The 24,002-nt window shown below is 51.2% G+C and overlaps 2 protein-coding genes across 27 annotated transcripts in view; one reads left to right on the top strand and one right to left on the bottom strand.

The window, feature by feature from the left end:
• EPHX2 (epoxide hydrolase 2) overlaps positions 1 to 2,505 on the bottom strand; it is a 102,816-nt gene extending 100,311 nt beyond the window's left edge. For 10 of the 21 annotated variants that reach the window (XR_010841656.1, XR_010841661.1, XM_067039947.1 and 7 more), the window contains exon 1: positions 2,257 to 2,490. Coding sequence is in view for 12 of the 21 variants with exons in the window: in XM_067039947.1 (XP_066896048.1) it covers positions 2,257 to 2,357 (101 nt within the window). In the remaining 9 variants the exon portion in view is untranslated. Of the gene's footprint in view, positions 1 to 2,256 lie in introns of all 21 variants that reach the window. The other 11 variants (XR_010841659.1, XR_010841657.1, XR_010841658.1 and 8 more) reach the window with 5 other exon arrangements.
• Positions 2,506 to 6,323: 3,818 nt separating this feature from the next.
• CHRNA2 (cholinergic receptor nicotinic alpha 2 subunit) lies at positions 6,324 to 23,971 on the top strand. Of its 6 annotated transcripts, XM_067039941.1 has the most exons (9): positions 6,324 to 6,562; positions 7,877 to 7,996; positions 10,477 to 10,764; positions 12,746 to 12,978; positions 13,973 to 14,124; positions 14,567 to 14,611; positions 17,594 to 17,703; positions 20,223 to 21,231; positions 22,392 to 23,945. In XM_067039941.1, exons 4-9 carry the CDS (start codon positions 12,906 to 12,908, stop codon positions 22,515 to 22,517), a joined length of 1,515 nt encoding a protein of 504 aa, XP_066896042.1. In that variant the 5' UTR covers positions 6,324 to 6,562; positions 7,877 to 7,996; positions 10,477 to 10,764; positions 12,746 to 12,905; the 3' UTR covers positions 22,518 to 23,945. The 6 variants fall into 6 exon arrangements, with proteins under 6 accessions (XP_066896042.1, XP_058927099.1, XP_066896043.1 ...); XM_059071116.2 differs by lacking the exons at positions 6,324 to 6,562; positions 7,877 to 7,996 and adding an exon at positions 8,720 to 8,834 and having other exon boundaries at positions 10,506 to 10,764; positions 22,392 to 23,970; XM_067039942.1 differs by lacking the exons at positions 6,324 to 6,562; positions 7,877 to 7,996 and adding an exon at positions 8,756 to 8,834 and having other exon boundaries at positions 22,392 to 23,971.
• The last annotated feature ends 31 nt before the right edge of the window (positions 23,972 to 24,002 follow it).

Raw genomic sequence — 24,002 nt, 5'->3', positions numbered from 1 at the left:
CCCCCTAACCCACTCTCAGCCTCAACACCAGCCTCACAGGCTTCCTTTGTCCTCCGCTGGGCCCTGCAGCCTGGATTCTTCATCTTCATCTTCGTCTTCCATGCCAATGACCCTGCAAAATCCTAGCTCCAGAAGGTCTCGTTTGCTTCCGTTCCAATCTCCACCGGGCTTCAGCATCTCTCCACACTGCTCCCCCTGCAGCTCCCAAACTCGCAAATCTTAAACTGAGAGTGGTGGCCTCTTTCCTCTTGCCAATGTCCTTGATCCATCACCGCAGCTGATGGTGAGCAACAATTATTTCACAACATCTCCATCCCAACTCAACTCAGAGTCAACTGCTATCAAATTAGGTAGGTGCTCAGCCTGACTCTCGCGTGGTGGTGCAATGCAGGCCCAGCCAACTTGCCCACTTCCCTCCTGTCTGGCTAGGCTGGACTATTCAGTGTTTTGTGAACTCTCCTTGCTTTCCACCTCCCAGCCTTTGCTCACGATGTTCCCTCACCTGGAAAGCCCTCCCTTCACATCTCTCCTCATCAGCATCCTATCAGCCTTCGCAGGGTCTGCCTCTGGTTCCTGATTCCCCCTGATCAGACCTCATCTCTCCCTCCTCTGAAGCAACTAAGAACTCTGCACCTCTCGTGGCACTGCCTTCATTTTGAACTATGGCATCTGTGGATGTCTGAGTTTTTATACCCGAGAGCAAGCAAGCTGGAAATGCCCGGTGCAAGTTAGGCCCTTGAGGCTCACTGTCTGAATTCACACCTTTACGGTTAGTTCACAGACTCCATCGGTTAATAAGGTCAAAGTCACGGACTCTGACCTCCTGGGTTCAGCTAGGTTTGCTATAACCTGTTTATGGCTTCTGGGAACAATTGTGACCGTGGTCACAGGGAGAATGTGTGAGTCAGTGTCACACCAGATGAATGAACTATGCCCAATAATCACTCTGAATGTGCATGAGACTTAAATAAATAAAAAGATGTATCAGGAACACAGCTACCCATCCACCTTACATGACACCTAATCTAACTAGCACAAAAATTTCTGGGGGAGGTGTTTTCTTATTTTAAGACTAAGACTAAGGTCTCAGTAGAGTTAACTAAGACTAAGTCAGGTTAAGCAAGGTCACCCAACACTAAGTGTTAGAATTGAGATTTTAACCTGGGTCTGACTCAGAGATCAGTGCTCTTTGAAATTCCCCACATCTGTAAACTTGTACACTTGTGACCTGTGTACTCACAAATATACTCTCAAGTGTATTCATTGGTATACTCACAAGTATACTTGTGACTTGTATATTCACAAGTCATGTTCACTCCCACATTGACGAGGTCACAGGTACAAACATATCTCATATTGTAGCTTACTCTCTTTTTATGTCTTTTTTTTAAAAAAAATAAAATTTATGGGCCAAAAAAAAAATAAAGTGAAACAACACCGTGGTTAAAAGAGCTTCCAGGAAATGCAATCAAAACCATAGTGAAATATCACTTCATATCTGTTAGAATGGCTATTATCAAAAAGACAAGCAATATTGTGTGTTGGCAAGGATGTGGAGAAAGGGAAACCTTTGTGCAGCGCCGATTGGAATGTAAATTGGTGCAGCCAGAGGGATATTTTGGTATATTTCTTCCAGGCATTTTCAACATGTAGCTTTTTTCCATAGTTGAAAAACAGTTTTTCCATAGTTTCCATGTTGTATAAATAGTTGTACACTCTGGTGGGTTAGTTTTTTTGCACTTATTATAACAGATATTTTCTGATGTCACTGAAATCTCTTCCTGAACGTCACGTTTACTGGTGATGCTTCCTTCTTTACCATTTTCCAGTGCTTAGGCTTTGGGGACGTTTCTGGTTTGCTGTTATAATGTGCAGGGCACAGAACTTTTTTCTCTAGAAACCTCAGCTTAGGTCTTTCAGATCCATTCCATTACAGAGAAGTAAGCGGGCAGCAGACAGCTCGGGGAGTAATCTCTCTTACTTTAAGAAAAGCTTTCAATATAAAGGTCAATTTTGGAGTCCTTAGAGAGATTTAAATAATCAGCATTCAGAAAGACAGTGGATCTAGTTACACACACACTGGTACTTTAGGGTCGAGTGATTGTTTTAACCTTTCACCTAGCGCTCTCGCCCTACAGCAATCTGAAACCAGGGCTGGGAGTCCCGAAAGGCAACTCCTCCAAGGGGTCGCGCCCCTGCCGCCCGGACCCACACGCGCAGGCGTCTGAGGGCGGGCAGCGGCCTGGGTCCCCTTACCTGGGCAGCGCCAGCTCCTGCTCCGCACGGTCCCAGGAGCTGGCGAGCGAGGGCAGCGCCAGGACCCCGTCCAGGTCGAACACGGCAGCACGCAGCGCCATGACTGCCTGCACCTCAGCCTTCCACCCAGGTACAGACAGCTGTGAGGAGAGGGACGAAGGCCGGGGCGCGGGCCTAGAGCGGCGAGCCGGCGAGGCCTCCCAAGTCGAGCTCGGCCACGCCCCAGCCCTCTGTCCTGGCCCCGGCTCCGCCCCTGCCCCGGCCTCCGCCTCGCCCGCGGTCCCGGATTTGACCACGCCCCAAGTCTGCCCCAACCCCTTGTCCTGGTGCCGCCGGCGTTGCGTCCCACCGGGCCTCCCTTGATGTACCCGCACCCACGGCGGCCCGGGCTCCATCTCCACCGCCTCCCGGCGCCCGGACCCGGGGCTAGAATCTCACTCCTGGATGCCTAGCCTTAAGTAACCCCGCGCCCCGGCAGTGGCTGCTTGAAGAGGTGGACTCAGCCCTGGGAGAGGCTGACCCCTAAAAGAGAACTTGCCAGACTTTCCACAGTCTGGGCAGGCCCGGAGAGAAGGGGGGCCTGAGAAAGAGCCAGAGGCCACAGACCCTTGAGAGAGAGGGAGAGGGAGAGATGCCAAAAGTTTCTTCATGAAATATTTGGATCCTCTATATTCGTTTTGGTTGTCATATCTAGTAAAGTAATAGCTTTGTTGCCCTTCTTTTCTAGATTCTGTACATATAGTTACGAGTCTGTCACTATCCTGATCATGAGCCTCTAGTCACACTCTTCTTTGTCAAAGCAAAATGTATTTCTAGAATAAAATATCATGCTCCAGGTATTGTATGCCAACCCAGAATCTGTCCATCCCAGTCTCTTGTGAAATGAAGTTTAGAAGGAATACATGTGAACTATGATTACCCCTTTGCACAGTCTTCTTGTACTAATGCTGCCTAAAAATGTTTGAGCTTTGTTTTAAACCACACCCTTGGCTCATTTGTGTTTCTGGAAAACCTAAGCCTTAGGAGTGTCCGAGCTGTGCTTGCAAACGGGTTGTTGGACTTGCTGTGCCTTTGTAGTCAGCTCCATGAATTAAAACATACTCCTGGCCTGATGTTCCAACTTGCCATGAGCACGGCTCAGGACATAGGTGCCGAAGACCTCCCTCTCGACCTCCTTCCCTCCTTCACAGTGTCATCTGTGAATTTACCCAAGATATTTTCCCCCTTTAGCTAGAAGAATGTTGTAAGAGATAGATACCCTGCTGAAATCAAGAAATACTTGATCTACCAACCATCAATCTGATCGACAAGAGAAATGAGTCTGCCTTGGGGTGTCTTGTTCTAGTGAACCAGGACCGCGCTTGCTTCTCTTGCTTCATAACCTCTTCTGGGATTGTGCCTGAGACAGTTAGTGTTTTCTGAGATCCACTCCTGAGAAGCAGGAAGTAATTAACGACCTCAAATGTGGTAGAAATAACAACAAAAAAATTGATATTGCATTTGGATGACACTGGGTGACCTGTTTCAGAACACTTTCAGTGGAGTCTTTGGAGATAGATGCTAGATTACCCTAGCTTTGAAGACTGAGCCAGAGTTAAAGTGAGTACATACAGTAGTCGCTCAAGAAGTTGGTGATCTCAAAAGTAAAATAGAGTTAAAAAAAAGAAAGCAAATGGCAGCATGCTTATGTAGTATGAAACCACTTAAAATGAAATCTCCAGTTTAGACTTCCCTTTACCTCCACACTTGCATATGCAATTTCTTATTCAGCACCTCCTCATGAATATCTCATAGGTTATCTCAAATTTCTCATGCCTGAAACAGAACTCTGGCTGCATTCCCACCTCCCAAGCCTGCTTCTGGTCTTACTAAAGAGCATTCCCTTCCAGTTGCTCAATTCAAAGAACTTGGAGCTGCTTCCAGACCCCTGGTTTCCAGCTAACTCCTGTGTCCTTGAACTCAGTCCCGGTGGTGGCCAGCTGATTGGGGTAGAGGTGACAGCTTCCACATCAGTGGGTGGTGTTTTTCTGGGAGACTTTCTTAAAGGCCCAGTGTGGAGCTCATTCCGCCATTCTTTTCAAAGATTTTGCAGGTTCCTAGTTTCCTGTATCCATTCTCTCCCTATTTTAATTAACTAGAGTGGTTTCTGTTGCCTGACTGGTGCAGTACTGTTTAGGAATACACGTATGTGTTTGTAAAATGTAGCAAAGTGAAGAGAAAAGTCACACTGAACGAAATGGATTTTATAAATCCCCCTTAAAAAAAAAAAAAAAAAGAAACGTAGAATATGAGACTCCACTTTAGATGGAAATCATCTTTGGTGAAGAGGAAATTATGGAGCTGTCTTATGGACCTTTGTTTATTCCAGGGCTGTCAACTGTAACACCTGGTGCGTTACAGAACTTCCTGGATGAATTGCTTAGGCAAAGGTTAGAGGTCTCGATTGCATTTTATTGTGCTCTGCTCTTTCTAATGGGTCATTGTCCTCCTATGCTTTCTGCCACCCAAGGTACAGGGAGATGAGAGCTCACTCAGCTGGGCTATGGCAATGGGATATCTTTTTGAAATGTATACATCCTTAACCCTTATGTCTGCTAATTTGAATATTTACAGAATTTGTTTTAGGTGATAGCACGGATTCATAAAACATGGCTAATGTAGTAGTGAAAATTCAGAAGTTACACCTGCTGTCAGTCACTAAATTTGTATTGAACTCATTACACTGAACTCATTAGATTTCGTGTTGGATTTCCTGCCCCTGCTGCCCCTTTCCCACCTCCTGCCAGACCTTGGTTTTCCAACGCTACTTGAACACTCTGTTTAATTCCTAGTGGTTGAGAGAGAGGTTCACACTGCTGCTTCTCCTGCTGTAGGTGTTTGAATCAAGCTTAAAGTTGTCTTAAGCTGTTTTCTAAACCCACATTCCACCTGAAGCTTTGTCTTTCTTTCGTGCAGCAAATGAATGTCTTTTATTCATTCAACAAATATGTATGGAGCACCTGCTATGTGCCACGTGCTTTCTTGGCAACTGGGATTCATTGGTAAATAAAACAGACAAAAAATAGAGGTGACCAAGAAGTTTCCATTTTAGTGGGATGATGAGTTCAAGGAGTTGCCAGTTGTTTGTGGGACGATGAGAAAAATGAGACAGGGAATATTGATGGTTCCTACTCGTCGTGTTTCGTCGTGTTTCTTCTTTGTCATTGTTTTGGCTGCCAACACCGATAGCTCTTGCTACATTTGGAAAATTCTGCCCCGTAGTGGACACCTGTCATTCAGAGATGCACAATGTCCTTCAAACATCGGTATGATTTAATATCTCACATTCTGAGTTTTACCTTCTTAAGGTAGCCTCCACAAACACCGCGTTAGCTGGGCTCCCTTAACGCGGATCACGTGACACGGGCTCTGCCAGTCACGTGAGAGTTGGGTATGGGAACGGGCAAACTGAAGCAACAGTTGTGTGAGCTGGAACTTTCTTCCAGCCACAGCAATAGCAGAAGCATCTAGTTTTGATCTCGGAGAGACAGCAGGGGCTAGAGGTCATAGGCAAAGTGGCCCTGACTCTTTTCCCCGTTTGAAAGCTGGAATGTTTCAAGGAGGCAAAAACCGTAAAAACAGGTACAAAGTTTATTATTAGAGACACAGCATAACATGTGGGAGAGCACACAGAGAAACAGTTTGTTTATTTAAGACAGCAGCAAGGCAGAAATACACACCCAGAGAACGGGGCGGGAGTCCTGAATGAGGAGCGCAGTAAAGAGGTGATTTAAATCCCTTATATAGGACAGTCCTTCCAGGTCTTTGTTTACACTTGGCCAATTATCTTGTTTTTTTTTTTTCACACTTGACTGGTCCCAGGACACTCCCCAACAGGCATGCGCAACTTTTTGTTAAGGTGGATCCCACTGCAGAGGCCTGTGGGTGTGTGTCCACACTTATTATGCAGTGGCGTCTCCTCCCTTTTTGACCCCCAAGGAGCCGTCCTGCGCATGTGCAGTCAGGGGAGTTTTCCTGACTTCGGGAGTGGCCATCTTTTTTTTTTTTTTTTTTTGCGGTACGCGGGCCTCTCACTGTTGTGGCCTCTCCCGTTGCGGAGCACAGGCTCCGGACGCGCAGGCTCACGAGCCCAGCCGCTCCGCGGCATGTGGGATCTTCCCGGACCGGGGCACGAACTCATGTCCCCTGCATCGGCAGGCGGATTCTCAACCACTGCGCCACCAGGGAAGCCCAGGAGTGGCCATCTTATCTCTTTATTTCAGCGGAGCTCAGCTACTGCCACTAGCTTTGTCCTTGGAGTATCTGGGTGAGAACAAAGCTTCAACTTTACTGCCCTTGACAAACACCAGCTGTCCAGCCCAGGAGACCATCTATCTCCTATCTCAGATTCTCCGGGGAGGCTGAGACAGAGCTTCTCCAGTCTAGCTCTGGGTGTACATGGTGCCAATGGGGTGACACAGTGATGGCTTTGTTAAAATGGTACCTGGTGTAGTTTGCTTTCACTGCATTGTTCTTGTCTGTGTGGTTTCCACACCTGCTTCTCTTGTCCTCCCTGAGATTCTGTGAGTTACCAATATCCTTTAATAAGACCCTTTCTGCTTATAAGACCGAGAGAAATGTCTGTGGTTGCAAATAAGAACCCTGTAAGACGTAGCCACCCCATGAATCTTAGAAGGAAGAGCCACTCTGACCATAGAATCCCAAAATGCTAAGTGCTCACATTCTCAGGTGAAGGCCTGTGAGCTTAGCTCAGCAAATCAGACGTACCCAGTCCAGACTTTACAGCAGGAGCTGGTGAGGTGAGCAGGGCAAGAGGAGACAGGTTTTGGTTGGCAGTTTCTGGGTGGCAGCAGCAGCCGGGGGTCCCCAGCTGGCAGGGATGACGCAGGCCCTGTGACCCTCTGCTTTCGGCAGCAATAGTTTTCAGCGCTATAGTTGACACTCATAGTGTGAGCACTTCAGCAATAGGGTCCAACTCTAACCTTTCACAATGATGAAGGCTGTGCCTGCCTTCTTTCCTTCCTTACTTTGTTAATCTGCTTTATTTTCTGCCCACTCCATTACTTTATATGCAGTATGCTTTTGATGGACTTTATGGTTTATTCCATAAGAAACAGAATTTCAAGATGACATTGTGTCAGGATTAGAGCAAGAAAGTGCATTGTCTAGAGAGGCAAGACTTGGAACTAACTGGAGTGACTGATGAGACGTAAGACTCTGTTGTCCCTTTGGGGTTACGATGAGCTCCTTTGTGTCTGTGAGGCATGGCTGTCTTGTGTTAGAGCTCTAACTATGTTTTCTTAGATTCACTATTGGTCGGTTTGGCATCCATTACAAACAAGGCAACTAATGGCCGAAGCTGTTTACATTTTCCCAGTGGTCCAGCCTTCATGGGAGTACAGACATCATATTACAAACCCTCCAGCCAATCTCAAGTCCACGCCCCCGGCCATCTCCTTTACCTCTCTCTCACACCGGGCCAATATTTCCCCTGCACTGAATCACCCCAGGGCCAGGTACTGAACCACTGGAGGCCACCCCTATACCCACAGCCCACCAAAATGATTCAAACTATCCAGTCCTAGGCTGCTTACCGTGTCCTGCCTTACCTTCCTTACAGAAACTTCAATACATGCTCTGGGCCGTGCTTTCTCCTTTGCCCTTCCTGCCCTCTGTCTGGCCTGTGTGCTTCCCCACGTGGCCCCACGTGACATGCCAGGATTCCTGCTTCCGCGGATCTGTGAGTATAAACTTCTTCCTCTTTGACAATCATTACCGTCTCTGCATGTCTTACCATACCTGATTAAAACAAATTCTGGGTACACATTTTAGAAAAGTATGGGTAGGTGTAAGCATTTTTTTCAAAGTGTAATTATGGGGCTTCCCTGGTGGCGCAGTGGTTGAGAATCCGCCTGCCGATGCAGGGGACACGGGTTCGTGCCCTGGTCCGGGAAGATCCCACATGCTGCGGAGCGGCTGGGCCCGTGAGCCATGGCCGCTGAGCCTGCGCGTCCGGAGCCTGTGCTTCGCAATGGGAGAGGCCACAACAGTGAGAGGCCCGCATATCACAAAAAATAAAAATAATAATAAAAAAAAAAAACAAAGTGTAATTATGGAAAGCTGGGTGTGCATTGGTGGGAGGAGCCGAAGGGCAAGATTTGCGGGAGTTTCCCAGCATTTAAACTCCTTTCAGATATTGTGGGAAAGTTCCCACCTTGGATGTGGCAGAAGCCACCGTTCACATAGAAGCTCAAAACACCAGATTCCTGCTTCCTCAGCCTTCCATGCATTTAGTTCACGAGCACACGATTAATCAGATGCGTTTATCCTGACCTTTGCATTGGGAGCTAGTGACACAATGAAGTAGGAATAGAGGAGAATTAATTCTGACAGCAGCAGGAGTGGCTGGTTTCCAGGCACAGCAGTGACAGCAGTACCAGTGACAGACGGTGCAAGGTTTTGCATCCATTTCTGCAGCAGCAGGGCCCACTATGCTGGTAATAACTTGTGATTTGGGCTTTAGTCCGGCTGGTTTTTCCCTCGCTCTCACCTGTGCTCCAAGGGGGTTCTCCAGCTGTGTAAGTACACCTGTGAACTTCCCATTCCCCTCTAATAAAATCATTTTCTGCTTAAATTAATCAATAGATCTTTATTGCTCAAACCAAAGACTGACTGATACAATCTATTATTTTCCCTTTTCCTTCCTTCCTTCCTTCCTTCCTCCTATCTTTCTCTCTGTATGCATTTAATACTTGCACAACTTTATACACGCACACAGATATACATACATATCAATATGAAAGTACATATGGTAAAATATTAACATTTGTTAATTCTGGATAGTGGGAATGTTGGTGGTTACTTTTATGTGTTTTAATATTCTCAAAAGATAATACTGGCAATCATATACACATGTGTAAATATATGCACATATATATCATATTTATATATATCACACATATATATCACATATATATCGGGTTGGCCAAAACGTTTGTTTGGTTTTTCTGAAGATCTTACAAAAACCCGAACGATCTTTTTGGCCAACCAATATTTACATACGTACACATATGTAATCATGTATTATTTCAGTTTCCTAAGCCCTTTATTTATACTAACTCAATTACTCCTCACTACAAGCTTATGAAGTGGAGCCAGTATTCATATCCTCCTTTTACATATGAGGAAACAGAGGCACAGAAAGCTCTAGAGACCTGTCCCAAACCACACAGCTTTAAAGGAGCAGAGCCAGAAGTTAAACCCCGGCAGTCATGTCCTGCGTCCTTGGCTTTTAACAATATGTGGGAGATGACATAGCAAAGTGCAGCCCCCAGAGTGTCTTTAGGATGGAGGATGAGCTTCGTCATGGGCGGAGGGGAAGGAACAGGCGAGAGGGAGAGGAAGATACGAGAGAGCCGGGCGACGTTTGATAGATGGGGCCACCGTCAGGATCGCAGGGCCACGCTTACTACGCACAGCAGGAGGAAGAGGGCTCCTGATTTGATGCGGGAGAGAAGGAGGCAAAGGGTCAATTTATGGTTTGAAGGAAGGTGAACTTCCTTATCTGGGAAATTGAAGGCAAGGGCACCAGCGAGGAGGCCGAGGAGGAAACAGGCAAGCTGCAGCCAAACCAGGTGGCAGCAGGAGGGAGCCGGGGTCCTGCAGGAGGCTGGCTGCAGGGAGCAGGGGCTCCTCCAGGGGAGAAGGGGAAGAAGAGAACTGCAGGCTGCTGACTGGCGGCTCTGTCCTTGGTCCTCTGTTACTCAGAGCTGTACTGCTCTATTGACAGACAGACCCAGGAGATTCCCCACCTATGGGTGAGGTTGGGGGACCCAGGAAGTGATCCTGGAGCGCAGGATCCTTCAGAGCAAAGAACGAAGCATCTTCGTAACCAGACAGAGGGGAAGCAATCTGCTGTCGGTCCCCACTGGACAAGGATGAGATAGTCACAGGCTCCTCCTCCTTCCCTCCAGAGAGGGTGTGAGTGCGTGTGTGTGTGTGTGTGTGTGTGTGTGTGTGTGTGTGTGTGTGTGAGAGAGAGAGAGAGAGAGAGAGAGAGAGGGAGGGAGAGAGGGAGGGAGGGAGAGAGAGAGAGAGAGAGAGAAGAAATATGAGCATGAGTCTGTGTGCCTGCCAAGCTGGCGTCCCTCCCGTGGACCCGCCTGGCTCTTACCTGCAGAAGCATCCGTGCCAGGCTCTCCGTGCCGTCCTCCTCAGCAGGACCTGCATGCAGCTTCTCTGGTCACCAGAGCCGGGAGCCTGGGCACGGCAGCCTGTCTTCAGAACTTGTCCAGCCCTCCCCAGGAAGCCAGCCTGACTCTCGGCGTCAGGTCTCCCTCACCCGCCAAGGCATGTCCTGTCCCAGCATCTGTCTGACGAGGAAATGAAGACACCCAGCTGTGCTCTGCATCTGCCTTTCCATTCTGGGGGCACTTTGGTCAGCTGACCAGGACCTCCAAGCCAGGCTGGTACTCTGTTCTTTGAATGGCTTGTCTTCTGCGGTCACAGGTAAGAAAGGTGCCCCCGAGCTTGTGTTGGGGACATTGTGAGGGCGGTTCAAAGTGATATGAGCGGATTAGCAGCTTCTGGGTACTTAGGAGGGAGGTATGTCAGAATGCTGGAAGTTGCCTGCTTCTAGAAAAATTTTATTAGTCTTTTGGTTGTCCCTGCTGGGGCTGTTCAGAGCCCGGTGACAGTCACCCCCTCCCACCGGGGAGGGTGGCTCCATCTCAGGAGTTATTGGCCTTACTTTATTGAATCTGCTTCTATGTCTTTATTACCACTATTCCCCTTTTGTCATTTATTTATTCACTCAGCAAATACTCTGTATGCTTTAACAAAGGCTAACAGACATCGGTGTTATTCACTGACTTGGAAGATAGCAAGTTCTTCATTGCTGGGGTTTTTTCTGAGGCTCGAATTTGTGGAGGAAGCTGATCAGCTGGTGTGGTAATCCAAATCACCTTTAAGATTCCACCCCACCTTGAGATGGCACGCTTCTGCGATTAACTGATGTATTGAGCAGATCAAATATAAAAGCTGGAAATAGGCTCTCTCTTCCCTAAGCATCTCTGATGAAATGATTTGGAAGAAAAGACACTGTCATTTCCTCAATCAGGAGACTGTCTTTGGGGGGGGTTGACAGTTATGGGAGAGCAATGAATGACTCCCATGCTTGGGATTATGCCAGCTGGCGGAGAAGTGTGGGGTGAAATCGAAGCAGGTTTTATGGAGAAGGTGGGGCCTGTGAAAAGAATAGAAAGGGGGTGAGAAGTTGAAAACCAGCTGCGGTAGGAAGATAGACAAAGAAGTCAGCCCACATCACCTTGACTTCAGTGGAACCAGGACTCAGGATGTGGGCAAAAGAGGCTGACTTGAGTTGGGGTATGGGCCGCGGGGTGGTCCGGACACACTGGTACATTGCAGCCATACAAGCGCAGTGAGGATATTGGCGTCTGAGCCCTTTACAGATGCAATATTTTTTGTACAGGTTTCCCTGTAAACTCCATTCACCCAGACCCATTTTACGAACAGGGACGTCAGGCCGCAGACACACCCCACCCCCGAACCTGTCAATCCGGCCACTTAGAGGATCAAAGGGTCCAGGACTCTTTCTCTTTCAATAGCCTTCTAACAAGAGGTGGAAGTTTAATCACTGTCAAATACCTGGAAGATATTGTCACCTTTGGCTTCCGGTGACAAACGAATGAACTATCACAGTGGGCTTAATCCAGTGGAGGCAAATTTGAGGCATCTTGCAGAAATTTGTCCGCCTGAGTCCAATTCAGTCTCATCTGAACATTCTTCCAGAGGGTCCAGGATGTCTCTGGTTGGATCTTTATACGATGCAAGTTCAGCATGCCTGGACTTCTATTTCTTTTCCCCCTGTTCTCACTAATAGGGGGGAAAAAAAATCATGCTTTTATTTAGTGCCCTTGGTTGAAAGGTGAAACCGATTATAGCCTTGGGATATGTGCTCGTGATATCAGTTGGAAGGAGAGGTGAGCGAAGCTTCACACAGAGGAACCTCTTAGAACCTTGGATCCCGGTGAGCCTGGCTTTGGGGTAGGGCACGTGTACCTTGTCACCACCTGTCTGCCACAGACCTCAGGCGTGATCGTGGCTGAGCAATGACAGTCATGGTGCTAAGATCTATAAAGCACAGGCGAGTACTGGCTGAGTTGCCCATACAAGATGATCCTTCTAGTTGGTACCACTGAGTAGCACTTGAACATGTTATAGTTTAGAAGCTGAAGATGTGAGCTTGAATCCCAACTTCATAGCTTTTTAACTCTGTGGCTTGGGCAAATCAGTCAACTTTTCTGAACATCAGCATTTTAAAAATTTAAATAAAACAGATAATAATAACGCTTCCCCATACCTTCCTAGGGGTGATGGGAGGCCCAAATGAGGTCAAAGGTGTGAGGCATGAAGGATCTCTCGGGTCAAAGATGCATTATCCTAAGCACCCTTTCCTGGGCTCACTCAGGCTTGGCAGTCAGACGGAGCCGCGTGCAATCGCCAGGGAGCTCTGCAGTGCCGGCGCCCCAGGCCCTGCTGGGGAAGCGGGCTGAGGTTCGAGCCACAGCCAAGGCCCGGCCTGCCCTCCTTCTGATGTCCAGCTGCAGCCAGACCCCTCCTCTGAAGCCATGGGCCCCTCCCGCCCTGCACTCCCGTCCACGACAAAGCTCGGGCTGTGGTGGCTTCTTCTGATCCTGGCAGGTGAGTGGGGATGGTCCCTAGGGCATCCTGTCACGCCTGTGAGCTCACACGTGCCTCAGGGAGGAAACTCCTGGAGGAAACTCCTGCAGGTGGGCTGGTGGCAACCGCCAGAGCCGCAGGGGTTGTAGCTGTTCCACCGCGGGAAGGTGGGGGGCGATCGCCGTGTCGCCTGAACCTCCCCGAGTCGCAATGCTCCCCGTCGGCAAAACGCCAACTGCACTGTGACTCCCAGGGCTATTGTGCGGTGACCTGGATTGAGAGCCTGTGACTAGCGCCTGGGATACCGTTGGCACGCGGCAGCTGTTCTTATGGATGTTCTGAATTTTAGAGCATTAGTTCTCGACCTCCTCGGGCAGGAGAACCCTGAAGGGGTGAAGCTGTTTGCAGAACACGGTGAAATCAGACACAGATGGTTCCATCAGACAACTGGGGACCCTTTGCCCAGCTGATGAGAAGGAGCAAATGATGCCTGTGGTTTGAGGATAAACAGGCGAGATGCTCCAAATGGAAGAGGATTTCACGGTTAGCATTAGTGGTTCGTTACAAGAGGATGGGAGTGAAAGTTGCCGGGGCCAGGTTCACGATGACACGTGAAGGCCTCCCCCCTGCAGCTCACCCCACACAATCGGGCGTCTCCCCCACGTTGCTGTCCCTTGGGGCTCCCCAGTTCCAGGCTGGATCTCATCCCCTGTCTGACTTCTTCCCACTGCTCTGCACCCATCTCAGCACTTGTTTTCACCCCTTATCCATCAGTCACAGAACAACTGACATTCGAGCACCAACCATGTGCTGGTTGCTTTGTAAGCTCTAACACACATGCTTATACTTCCTCCTCGACAGTGGTTAGCAATAGGTTCCGGATTAGGGTGCCCATTTTGCAGATGAGGAAACTGAGGCTCAGTGAGGTTAAGTGGCTCTGGTTGGACAGGAGAGGGAGCCAAGTGCCCCGCACCACGGACTCCCGGAGACCCCTCTCTCCCCTCCTGTCCCACAGCATCCGTACAGCAGGCCTCCCCCACCCAAGCCGAGGATCGCCTCTTCCAACACCTCTTTAGGGGTTACAACCGCTGGGCGAGGCCGGTGCCCAACACCTCGGATGCGGTGATCGTGCACTTCGGGCTGTCCATCGCCCAGCTCATCGATGTGGTGCGTCTGTCCTAGCATCCTTTGCCCCCTTGGGATCAGCCCCAGACATGGGCCCCTTCCTGGGGCTCCTCGTCCCTCCCCGGCCCCAGCCCTCCCAGCCCACCTCAGTCAGAGCATCGGAGCCTGGGGATGCTCCACCTCCCTCCCGCTCTCAGCCCTGAAACCCCTCCCGGGTGGGCGCTGACCAGCAGCCGCGTGGGTTTTCTAAATGCCCTGCCCTGCTTGTTCCATCTGCCATAAGCCCAGAGGGCCCAGGAGAGATAATCTGAGCGAGGGTGGCGGCGTCAGGAGGGGTGGTGGGTTGGCTGGGCTTGCGGTGTCACCTAAGAGGTTCTCTGGTGAGTGGGGAGCCTGAATAAGCCCCTCCCACTACCCCTCCCTCTACCTTGTTTTCTGGGGCTTGTTCATCACTCGAATTGCTTTCTTTCCCGCTACTGGCCAGGATGAGAAGAACCAAATGATGACCACCAACGTCTGGCTAAAGCAGGTGAGGGCCCCTCCCCCGGGCAAGACAGGAGCCGGGTGGGACCCTACAGGCCCCAGCCCCTCCCAGGACCCTTCCACTAGAAGCATGATTCTGAATTTACCTTTTTTTTTTTTTTTTTTTGGTGGTACGTGGGCCTCTCACTGTTGTGGCCTCTCCCGTTGCGTAGCACAGGCTCCGGACGCGCAGGCTCAGCAGCCACGGCTCACGGGCTCAGCCGCTCCGCGGCACGTGGGATCTTCCCGGACCGGGGCACGAACCCGTGTCCCCTGCATCGGCAGGCGGACGCTCAACCACTGCGCCACCAGGGAAGCCCCTGAATTTACCTTTTGCCTGAGTTGCCTCTCAGGATGCTCCCGAGGCCAGCCAAGTGCAGACTGCTCCTCCTGAGGGGCTGTGCTCTTGTGCGGCCAGGCTCTGTCCAGCACCTGAGAATGTCACCTACAAGAGCCACGTGGTCCCCTTTCTGGGACTGGGCATCGCCTACGTCCCTGCTACCGTTTGCAGATGAGCTCACCGAGTCATCACCGAAAACCATGCAAGGTTTAATTGCCCGTTTTACAGCTAAAAAAGACAGAAGCAGGGCTTCCCTGGTGGCGCAGTGGTTGAGAATCTGCCTGCCGATGCAGGGGACACGGGTTCGTGCCCTGGTCCGGGAAGATCCCACATGCCGCGGAGCAACTAAGCCCGTGAGCCGTGGGCGCTAGGCCTGTGCGTCCGGAGCCTGTGCTCCGCAACGGGAGAGGCCACAACAGTGAGAGGCCCGCATACCGCAAAAAAAAAAAAGAAGACAGAAGCAGAGGGCAGCTGGGCTAGACGAGGGCGGCCCCGGTGTGCCCCACTCAGAGCCCCAGGCTCCTTGTGCAGGAGAACGCTGAGTGTTCTGTGTCTGTGCTGCCTAACAAGCTACCCCAAAACTCACTGGCTTCAAACAACTGACAGTTTATTACATCTTTAGTTTTTATCGCTAGGCGTTTCAGTGGTTTCTTCTGCTCTGCATGGGGACTCCTGGGGTTACCTGGTGGCATTTGGCTGGTGGCTGGTCTGCTCTGGAGGGTCCAAGATGGTTTCCCTCACCGGTTCATCCCTCAGCAGAGGTGTCTGGAAGGCTCTGGAAGGTTCTGGAAGCCAGGCCCAGCTGGGCTCCTCTCCTCCAGGCACTTTCAGGGTCTCTCTGCCTGTTCTCTCCAGTAGGAGAGTTCGGACTCCTCACTTGATGGCCCAGGGACCCCAGAGCGAGGGTCCCAAGAGACAGGAAATGAAGTTGTTGTCTCTTAACCAGAAACTGGCTCAGCATCAATCCTGGCCAGTGGATGGGTAGCCCTCTTTGATGTGCCATTCTTGGGTTAGAACTTGGGGGCACAGGCTTTATAACAGCCTGAATATATTCTCTCCTCTTTACAGATGAGGTGCAGAGCCGTGAAGGGACTTGGGAAGCCATAGCAGTGCAAGGGTCAGACCTAGAACCTGGGTGGCCATAATTGTTCCCATAGGCCAGTTACCTAGGCTTCAGGGACTGGAGTGGGGAGGAGAGGCGGGAGCTCTGGAGCAGGAGTCAGGCCAACCAGCACCGCCTCTGATTAGCCTGTGATACCATGCAAGTTAGTCTCAGAACCTCACTTTGCTCATCTGTAAAATGGGGCTAATATAATCTATTGCTGATTAATATAACACAACTTGGTGTAGATGCCCCCCAAATGTTGGCTGAACCTGAAAACAGACAATGGACTGGGGGAAGGGGGTACATTTATGAAGACCAGTCCCTTTCAAAATTATTCCTCAGTGTCCTGAGAAATCCTGACATTTTTAGCAACATTTTTATCTTTCCTACTTTGCAAGTCTGGCCCCTCTCTCTGCCTAAGCCTTCCCCTACGGAAAAGCAATCAGCACCACTGCTGGGCCAGCACCTTCCCAGGTGTGGTTTCGGTACCAACAGCAGTTTTGTGAGATGATTTTAGTTGGCTCGCAAATCTTTTTTTTTAAATAGTCATATATTTATATTTTAGTGGATGGTTTCAACTGCTGTGGATTTTCCAGTTATTTCAGTGATGTAAAATTCAAAAATTTATGTCGGTTTAAAACTAATGAACTAATTTAAAGGAAAATACTAAGTAAATGCTAATATAGGCAGTGCTTTTCCTCTCATGTGCCTGCTTCCTGCAAACACTCCTGTTTCCCTTACTTCTTCCTGGATCTCTAGCCAGATGACTATCCTTAGAGGGGAAAAGGCACCACGCAGGGGAGACTTTTCAAGGGCACATCACTGCCCTATTTTAGTGCAAATGCACAAAAGCAAAATGGCCCCTAGAATTAGGGCAAGTTTGGAGACAGGGAAGGCTGGGTTCAAGCCCCAGCGCGGCCACTTACTGATAGCGTACCCTCTAAGCCTCACTTGAGAAAACAGATTCGCTTGGACCAGCCGGTGGAAACAGGGCTCCTAGGGGGCACTCTAGAGCACAGCTGGAAATCCACTGGGTGACTCCCCTTTCTCAGCTGCGTTAACTCTGATAAAGGGGTTGTTTTACCCCTCTTGTCCTCAGTTTCCTCATCTGTTAGATGGGGACATACTTCCACCTGCTCTGCACTCTTTGCCCGGCCGCCCCATCGAGGGTCTTCCTAGACAGAGGGTGTGAAAAACCTTTGTAAACTGTGATGCACTAAAAAATGTTACTACGAATGAGTGAGGCTGCTTGCTGGGGTCGTCCAGCTAGGGAGTGGCCGAACAGAGGCGGGACTAGGGTGACCCGTCCTCCAGATGTGCCCGGGACTTTGAGTACAAGAGTGGGGGCCAAGCGTGGGCTAGATTATTTTAGACTGGACTCCTCATTCCCATCTCAGGGCCCTTTCCCGGCATCGCGGCCCTTTCTATTCGGAGGGGCTAGGTGAGGAGCTCCGGATGCTGGGCGTCCCCAGGCTGCCCTAGGTTTGCCCCGAGGCTCCCTCCCCCGGCAGGGCTGCTGACCTGGCTCCCCTCCCCACGCACAGGAGTGGAACGACTACAAGCTGCGCTGGAACCCGGCCGATTTCGGCAACATCACATCCCTCCGGGTCCCTTCGGAAATGATCTGGATCCCCGACATCGTCCTCTACAACAAGTAGGAAACGGCTGGGGTTGTGGAGGCCCCCTGGGACCCCTGAGACAGGGGGTTCCCTGCGACGGGCGGGTAACTTGAGGCTAGGCTGGGTTGGACTTGGGAAGTGCGCCCCCTTGTGTCCAAGCTGCGTGGCCTTCCTTTCAACTCCTGCTTTGCTCATCGTCGCCGCCCCATCTTTCCTCTGGATTCCCTTATTTCTTTCATCTTGTTCTCTCACTCATACACCCCAAATTTATTGAGCACCTACTGCGTATCAGTGCCTGCGCTGTGCTACTGGGACACAGCCGTGCCAACACGGAGCATTATTTGAAAAATATGATTGGTGCAGGCTGTGAAAACAATGCCTAAGTGTTGGAGTTTTGCGGGATGGCATTATTGTTGGAACAGGTAAGCAGCATCCCAGGGTAACAACTTTGAAGGGATCAAGCATGGGTATTTTAAAAAATGTTATTTATAGTTGCCCTGTATTCAAGACCAAAGAGGACCAATCTTTGAACATAATGACTAGAAGTTAGTAAAAGGCAGGGGAGTCTAAAGAGAGCCCCAGAGGACCAAGTCGGTTTTTTTTAAATAGAAGATATAAAGAGCTATAATTTCATTCATGTTTGGCCTCAGGCAATTCTTCATTTAGAAATGAAGAGCTTAAAAGATGTTTGGCATGATGTTTGTCTAAAAAGATTTTCTGAGGTGGGACTCTAGGGACCACTAGTTCCTGGAGATATGAATAGGTATGAAAAATAGTTCTGTGGTCAAATAATTTCAGATAACATTGTATGTCGTTAAAACCCTTTCTTCACCCCAGCACCAGTCCTTTGGAAAATGTCATTTTAAATGTTGTTAGAACTTGTACAGACAAGAAACCCCTTTAGCCCAGCACTTCCCAATTCATTTGACCCACATTTAGAGAAGCTATTTTTAAACAATAGAATAAAGGGAAACAGATCCACTTCTGAAGTTAGGTGTCTCCAGATAGGTCAGAGGGGGGTGACAGTGATCCCTTTACACTGCCCAGTCCTGGTCAGGCCCAAAGCCCTGTCATCTGAGCCATCTCTGTAAACACACATTCAGCATGAATTACCTGCAAGGTCTAACATTGCCACTGGACTCACGGACCCCTCACCCCATACCTGCACCCAGGATCTCTAGTTTCTGCTTCCTGTGCACCTAGCAGAGGGCAGGAGCAAAGTCCTAGCATCAGATAGGACCCAGAGTTTTAGGGTTGCCAATAAGGCTTTGGTCAGTGTTACTTGATTATAACAGGAAATTCTTTTGATAGGACAAAAGTTCAAACCAAATTCTTGCAGACATTTAAAGAAGGGTATCTCCTCCACCCACTCCACTTCAGGTTAAGAAGACCCGGGGAATTGCTTCTTTCCTGCCTCAAAATGGGGTCACATGTTGCCACCTAGTGGTGCTTCTGTATGATGACAAAAATGCCTTAAAAATTTTTTTTAAAAACTTTTGCCCTGATCTGTTTGTAACTCCCTTTCAAAGTTCTGGTTTCCAACCTGCCTAACTCTCTATCCTGGAACTACTTCAAGGGAAAGAAGTCTCTCTTTCCTGTGTATTCTTTTTTTAAAAATTTTATTTATTTTTGGCTGCTTTGGGTCTTTGTTGCTGCACATGGGCCTTCTCTAGTTGCAGCGAGTGGGGGCTTCTCATTGCGGTGGTTTCTCTTGTTGAGGAGCACGGGGGTCCAGGCACGCAGGCTTCAGTAGTCGTGGCACGTTAGAGACCTCACTCACCGGAAGCGGGCTCCCCGCAGTAGGTATAATGCTGTTGCCAAACCGCCTGCCTGGCCTTGTAGGTGTTCAGGCGTGCTTCTCATTTCCTCGTGGTTCCCTAAGGCAGGCGTGAGTCTCCCCTCCACCAACAACTCCTGCACAGGCCCCAGGGGGTGCGGCTGGCTCAGAAATGCATGTTGAAGGAAGATGGATGGCGTCTTCCTTCACCAGTAAAGACGTCAGGTGTCTTCTGAGGAGGGAAGTAGACATCTCAGGTGTAAATGACATGACCCCCAGCAGATGGGCTTACTCACCATCGGCAGGGGTGGGGGGTGGAGGAGAGAAAAAATACTCATCACTCTAAAATGTTAAATGAATACCAACAGGCCATCAAACTACAAATATAGCACCTGATCACAAAAACGTGAAAATGCTATATGTGTTATCTAGATGACAATCAAATATATATGAGATATAGATATATCTCATGTATGTATAGATATAGATCTATAACATCAAAACGTTAATAGTGGTTATTTTCAAAATTCTTGGTACTTTTCCTATATTCTTAAAAATTCCTACTTTTGTAACTAAAAAGATGGTGTTTGAAAGACAACTCAGGTAGCTCTAGATGTCTGCGTGCTGGGGAGTCTTACTTGCACAGATCCCAACAACTTGGCTCGGTCTGGCTGTGTTACTGGGGTCCCCCTGCAGAGTGTTTATCTGGAGCAGTCTGGCTCGGGTGCCTGGGGTGCGCAGGGACACCCCCCCCCGCAACGCCTCTCCTCTCCGCAGTGCAGATGGGGAGTTCGTGGTGACCCACATGACCAAGGCCCACCTCTTCTCCTCGGGCACCGTGCACTGGGTACCGCCCGCCATCTACAAGAGCTCCTGCAGCATCGACGTCACCTTCTTCCCCTTCGACCAGCAGAACTGCAAGATGAAGTTCGGCTCCTGGTCGTATGACAAGGCCAAGATCGACCTGGTGCAGATGGAGCAGACGGTAGACCTCAAGGACTACTGGGAGAGCGGCGAGTGGGCCATCGTCAACGCCACGGGCACCTACAACACGCGCAAGTACGAGTGCTGCGCGGAGGTGTACCCGGACATCACGTACATCTTCGTCATCCGGCGCCTGCCGCTCTTCTACACCGTCAACCTCATCGCGCCCTGCCTGCTCATCGCCTGCCTCACGGTGCTCGTCTTCTACCTGCCCTCCGAGTGCGGCGAGAAGGTCACGCTCTGCGTCTCCGGGCTGCTCTCGCTCACCGTCTTCCTGCTGCTCATCGCCGAGATCATCCCGTCCACCTCGCTGGTCATCCCGCTCATCGGCGAGTACCTGCTCTTCACCATGACCTTCGTCACGCTCTCCGTCGCCGTCACCGTCTTCGTGCTCAACGTGCACCACCGCTCCGCCAGCACCCACAACATGCCCCACTGGGTGCGGGCGGTCTTTCTGGGCCGCGTGTCCCGCTGGCTCCTGATAAGCCGGCCCCTGCCCGCCTCGGAGCTCCGTGACCCGCCAGATCGGAAGCTCCGCCCCTCCTACCACTGGCCGGAGACCAACGTGGATGCGGAGGAGAGGGAGGAGGAGGAGGAAGGCAGATGGGCGTGCGCGGGTCACCCGTCCCCCTTCGCAGGTGTCCCTGACAGCCACGGAGGTCTGCAGCCAGGGGCCTCGGGTCCCAAGGCGGAGGCCCAGCTGCCGGAGGCTGGGCTCCTGCTGTCGCCTCGCATACGGAAGGCACTGGAGGGCGTGTGCTATATTGCCGATCACCTGCGGGCCGAGGACGCTGACTCCTCAGTGAGTGGGGGCTGGGTGAGGGGCCCGATCCCTGGGCGACTCCACCAGCCTGGTAGGGAGCCATCCCTCCAGGGTGTTAGCTTGGGTCAACCCGGGCTCCTCCATGAGGACCCATGTCCCTTGGTCGTGGCCCTGGAGTCTGGGATGAATCGCGTTGGCGAACGTCTAGCTGGCAGCTCTGAAACGTTTATTGGGTAGGTGGCAGAGTGGCAGTGAGAATGTCCCCGCTCAGCCTAACTGGGAGACACAGGACAGAGAGGGAGGGGGTCTCCCCACGCCATCCTCACGCAGGCCATTTCCTACCATTGCCCGCAGGGCGGGGGAGGGTACTCATCAGGAGACCCCAAACAATCCAGCCTCCCCCTTTGTCCTGAGGGACTCCTTCTCCTTCTTGTCCTGGGCTCTGGGCATTTTGTGAACTTCACTATGCACTCACAAACACTGAGGAAGCTTGGATGGGCCTGTGGGCTCCCCTCCCCCGCCCCCTGCTGTGTCCTGCATTACTTGGTAAGGAAGCCACTGCTCAGGGTCACAGAATCCTTCTTATCAGCTTAGGGAGGGATGGAAGCAAGGCCAGGAGGTTATTACTGGGTGGCCTTGCTGAGTAGATAAGACAAATTAATTGTTATCTAATCTGGGAGCAGCTAGGAATCCAGATCCACTTGCCTGGGCTGTAAGCCCCAATTCCACAAAACCCCTACCCCCCTGCAAACACCACCCAACCCTCCCCTGGGCCACACCTACCCTCACCTACACCCCCAGCGGGTGGGTGAGTGGGTCGGGGGTGGGGTAACGTGGGGGCACGAAGTCTTCACCATTTTGTAATTCTGAGTGTTGCGTTTAAATCACTGCAGGCCCCCTGGGAGGGTCCATACCCCTGGTGACTCTAGAACCTTCTGTGTCCCTCCAGCCTCCCTTCCCTGGAACTTGAGAGCCTAAGAAAGGCTCTGGGCTATTGTCATAGGGGTGGTATAGGATGGAATCGCTAGGAGAGGGCTGTTTGAGTCTTGAGACATCCCTGTTTACCCCCCACTCCTTAGCTCCCAGGGTCTCAGTGGCGCCGCCGCTGTCCCCAGTGCCATCCTTACAGGGGCTGCGCGTGGGCGGGACACCCCCCCTTTCCCAAGGCCTCGGTCACTGTGCGCCCATCTCCCCTGCAGGTGAAGGAAGACTGGAGGTATGTGGCCATGGTCATCGATAGGATATTCCTCTGGTTGTTTATCCTCGTTTGCTTCCTGGGGACCGTCGGACTCTTTCTCCCTCCGTTCCTAGCTGGAATGATCTGATGCCACATTGCCTGCTTTGGCCCAGACGTGGCACAGCTGACCGTCTTTAACGGCTGCCGCCTCTGGAGTATGCCTTTGGGGTCAACACCATCCAACTACAGGTGCCTTCCCATGGCGTCCGGACATGGAAGCCTTCTTGGAATGGTTCCCTTGACATTATTGTACTTTGTGCTGAGAATCTGTTGGGCACGGAGCCCTGTTTGGATGCTGAAGAGCTGGGCCGAAAGGAACTTGCTCTGCAGAAGGTTACGACGAGGTGATGACAGCATGAAGACGTATAAGATGCTCCTGGGATGCAGACTCTGAGGGATGCGGGTGGGGGGGAACCCAGGGGTTGGGGAAGGGCCATGAGAGGAGGCTCAGACCTCAAAGGAGGGGTGTGTAGGGAGAGAGCGCCTCGGGGGCGTGGCAGGGCTATGAACAGCATTTGGGATTCAGGAACAGCCCGAAAAGGCAGGGGGGACAGCCAGGCTGAGGTGGGCTTGAGGATGGGAACAAAAGGAGGAGGTTGGAAGGGGAAGAGGAGGAGGAGGGCCACAAGTGGGGCGGATGCAGGTAGCTGGGCCGCCCCACCCACCTGGAAGCTCTTGTGACAGCCCAGACTTCCCCACCTTTAGCCCCCCCGCCCTTCCCCATGCAGACCGGCTCAGCACCGAGAGTCCCCATCTGCAGGGGCGCTATCTGTCCTTCAATGCGCGTAGACAAACCAGAAGGACACCTCCGGCCATTCCTGACCCAACTCAGGCCCGCGGTGCACTCCCTCCCTCCCGCACAGGGTGAGTGGTGGTCGAGCCCCAGGCATCCAGGACTTTTGCTCTGAGGAGCTGAGAGGAATGAGCTGGATGGCTTTGCACCCCGAGACGTTCATCGCAGGAACCCTTCCCTTCCCATCCTGCCCGCCCCTCTTACCCGAAGCCCCGCGATGTCTTCTGACCGGCTCTGCAGCCTGTCCTGCCCCTTGGAATCCCGCAGTCCCTCACCCTGAACCGAGAGGAGCTGCCGGTGGGATCAGGCCTCACCCCAGCGCCGTCCAGCCCGAGGGCAGAACCTCAGCCCTAACAGATGCGGCACTGGGTCCTCCAGACAGGGTGGGGACTCTGGACGAGCAGCCAAGCAGGGCAGGCATCTAGTTCTCTTTGACCTTTGGGGTCCCCTCCTTCTAAGCCCCACTCGCTCTCCCTGACAGATGCCGGGGGACCCTGCCACCGCGGGCCCAGTCCTCCTGCCTCAGTTCCCTGCTAGACCACCCCCACTCAGAGGCCATTCTTGTTTCTGGCTCCTTCTTCTCTGCGGATGCAGCTGCAACCTCCTCCGTCCTCCCGCTGGCTCTCCTGGGGCAGTGGTGCTCCCAGACTTGACCTCCTGGTGCAGCCATGTTCCCTCTTGTTATTCGGTTTCCCACGCAATTGGCAAGTGAGTAAAGAGATCAAATAAAGCTGAAGGCCTGCTCAGTCAGCTGTGGGACCCCTCCCCTGCACCCCTGGG

Source organism: Kogia breviceps, chromosome 8 (genome assembly GCF_026419965.1).
Source record: "Kogia breviceps isolate mKogBre1 chromosome 8, mKogBre1 haplotype 1, whole genome shotgun sequence".
In the NCBI taxonomy this organism is placed as follows: domain Eukaryota; kingdom Metazoa; phylum Chordata; class Mammalia; order Artiodactyla; family Physeteridae; genus Kogia; species Kogia breviceps.
This window is presented reverse-complemented; position numbering and strand designations above follow the sequence as displayed.

What these genes read in the sequence shown, in the direction of transcription:
- CHRNA2 (XM_067039942.1), top strand. Translation starts at nt 12,906, where the DNA reads ATGGGCCCCTCCCGCCCTGCACTCCCGTCCACGACAAAGCTCGGGCTG. An exon ending in TCGCCCAGCTCATCGATGTG is followed by an intron (nt 14,125 to 14,566) that starts GTGCGTCTGTCC and finishes GCTACTGGCCAG; the next exon opens with GATGAGAAGAACCAAATGAT. An exon ending in CCGAGGACGCTGACTCCTCA is followed by an intron (nt 21,232 to 22,391) that starts GTGAGTGGGGGC and finishes TCTCCCCTGCAG; the next exon opens with GTGAAGGAAGACTGGAGGTA.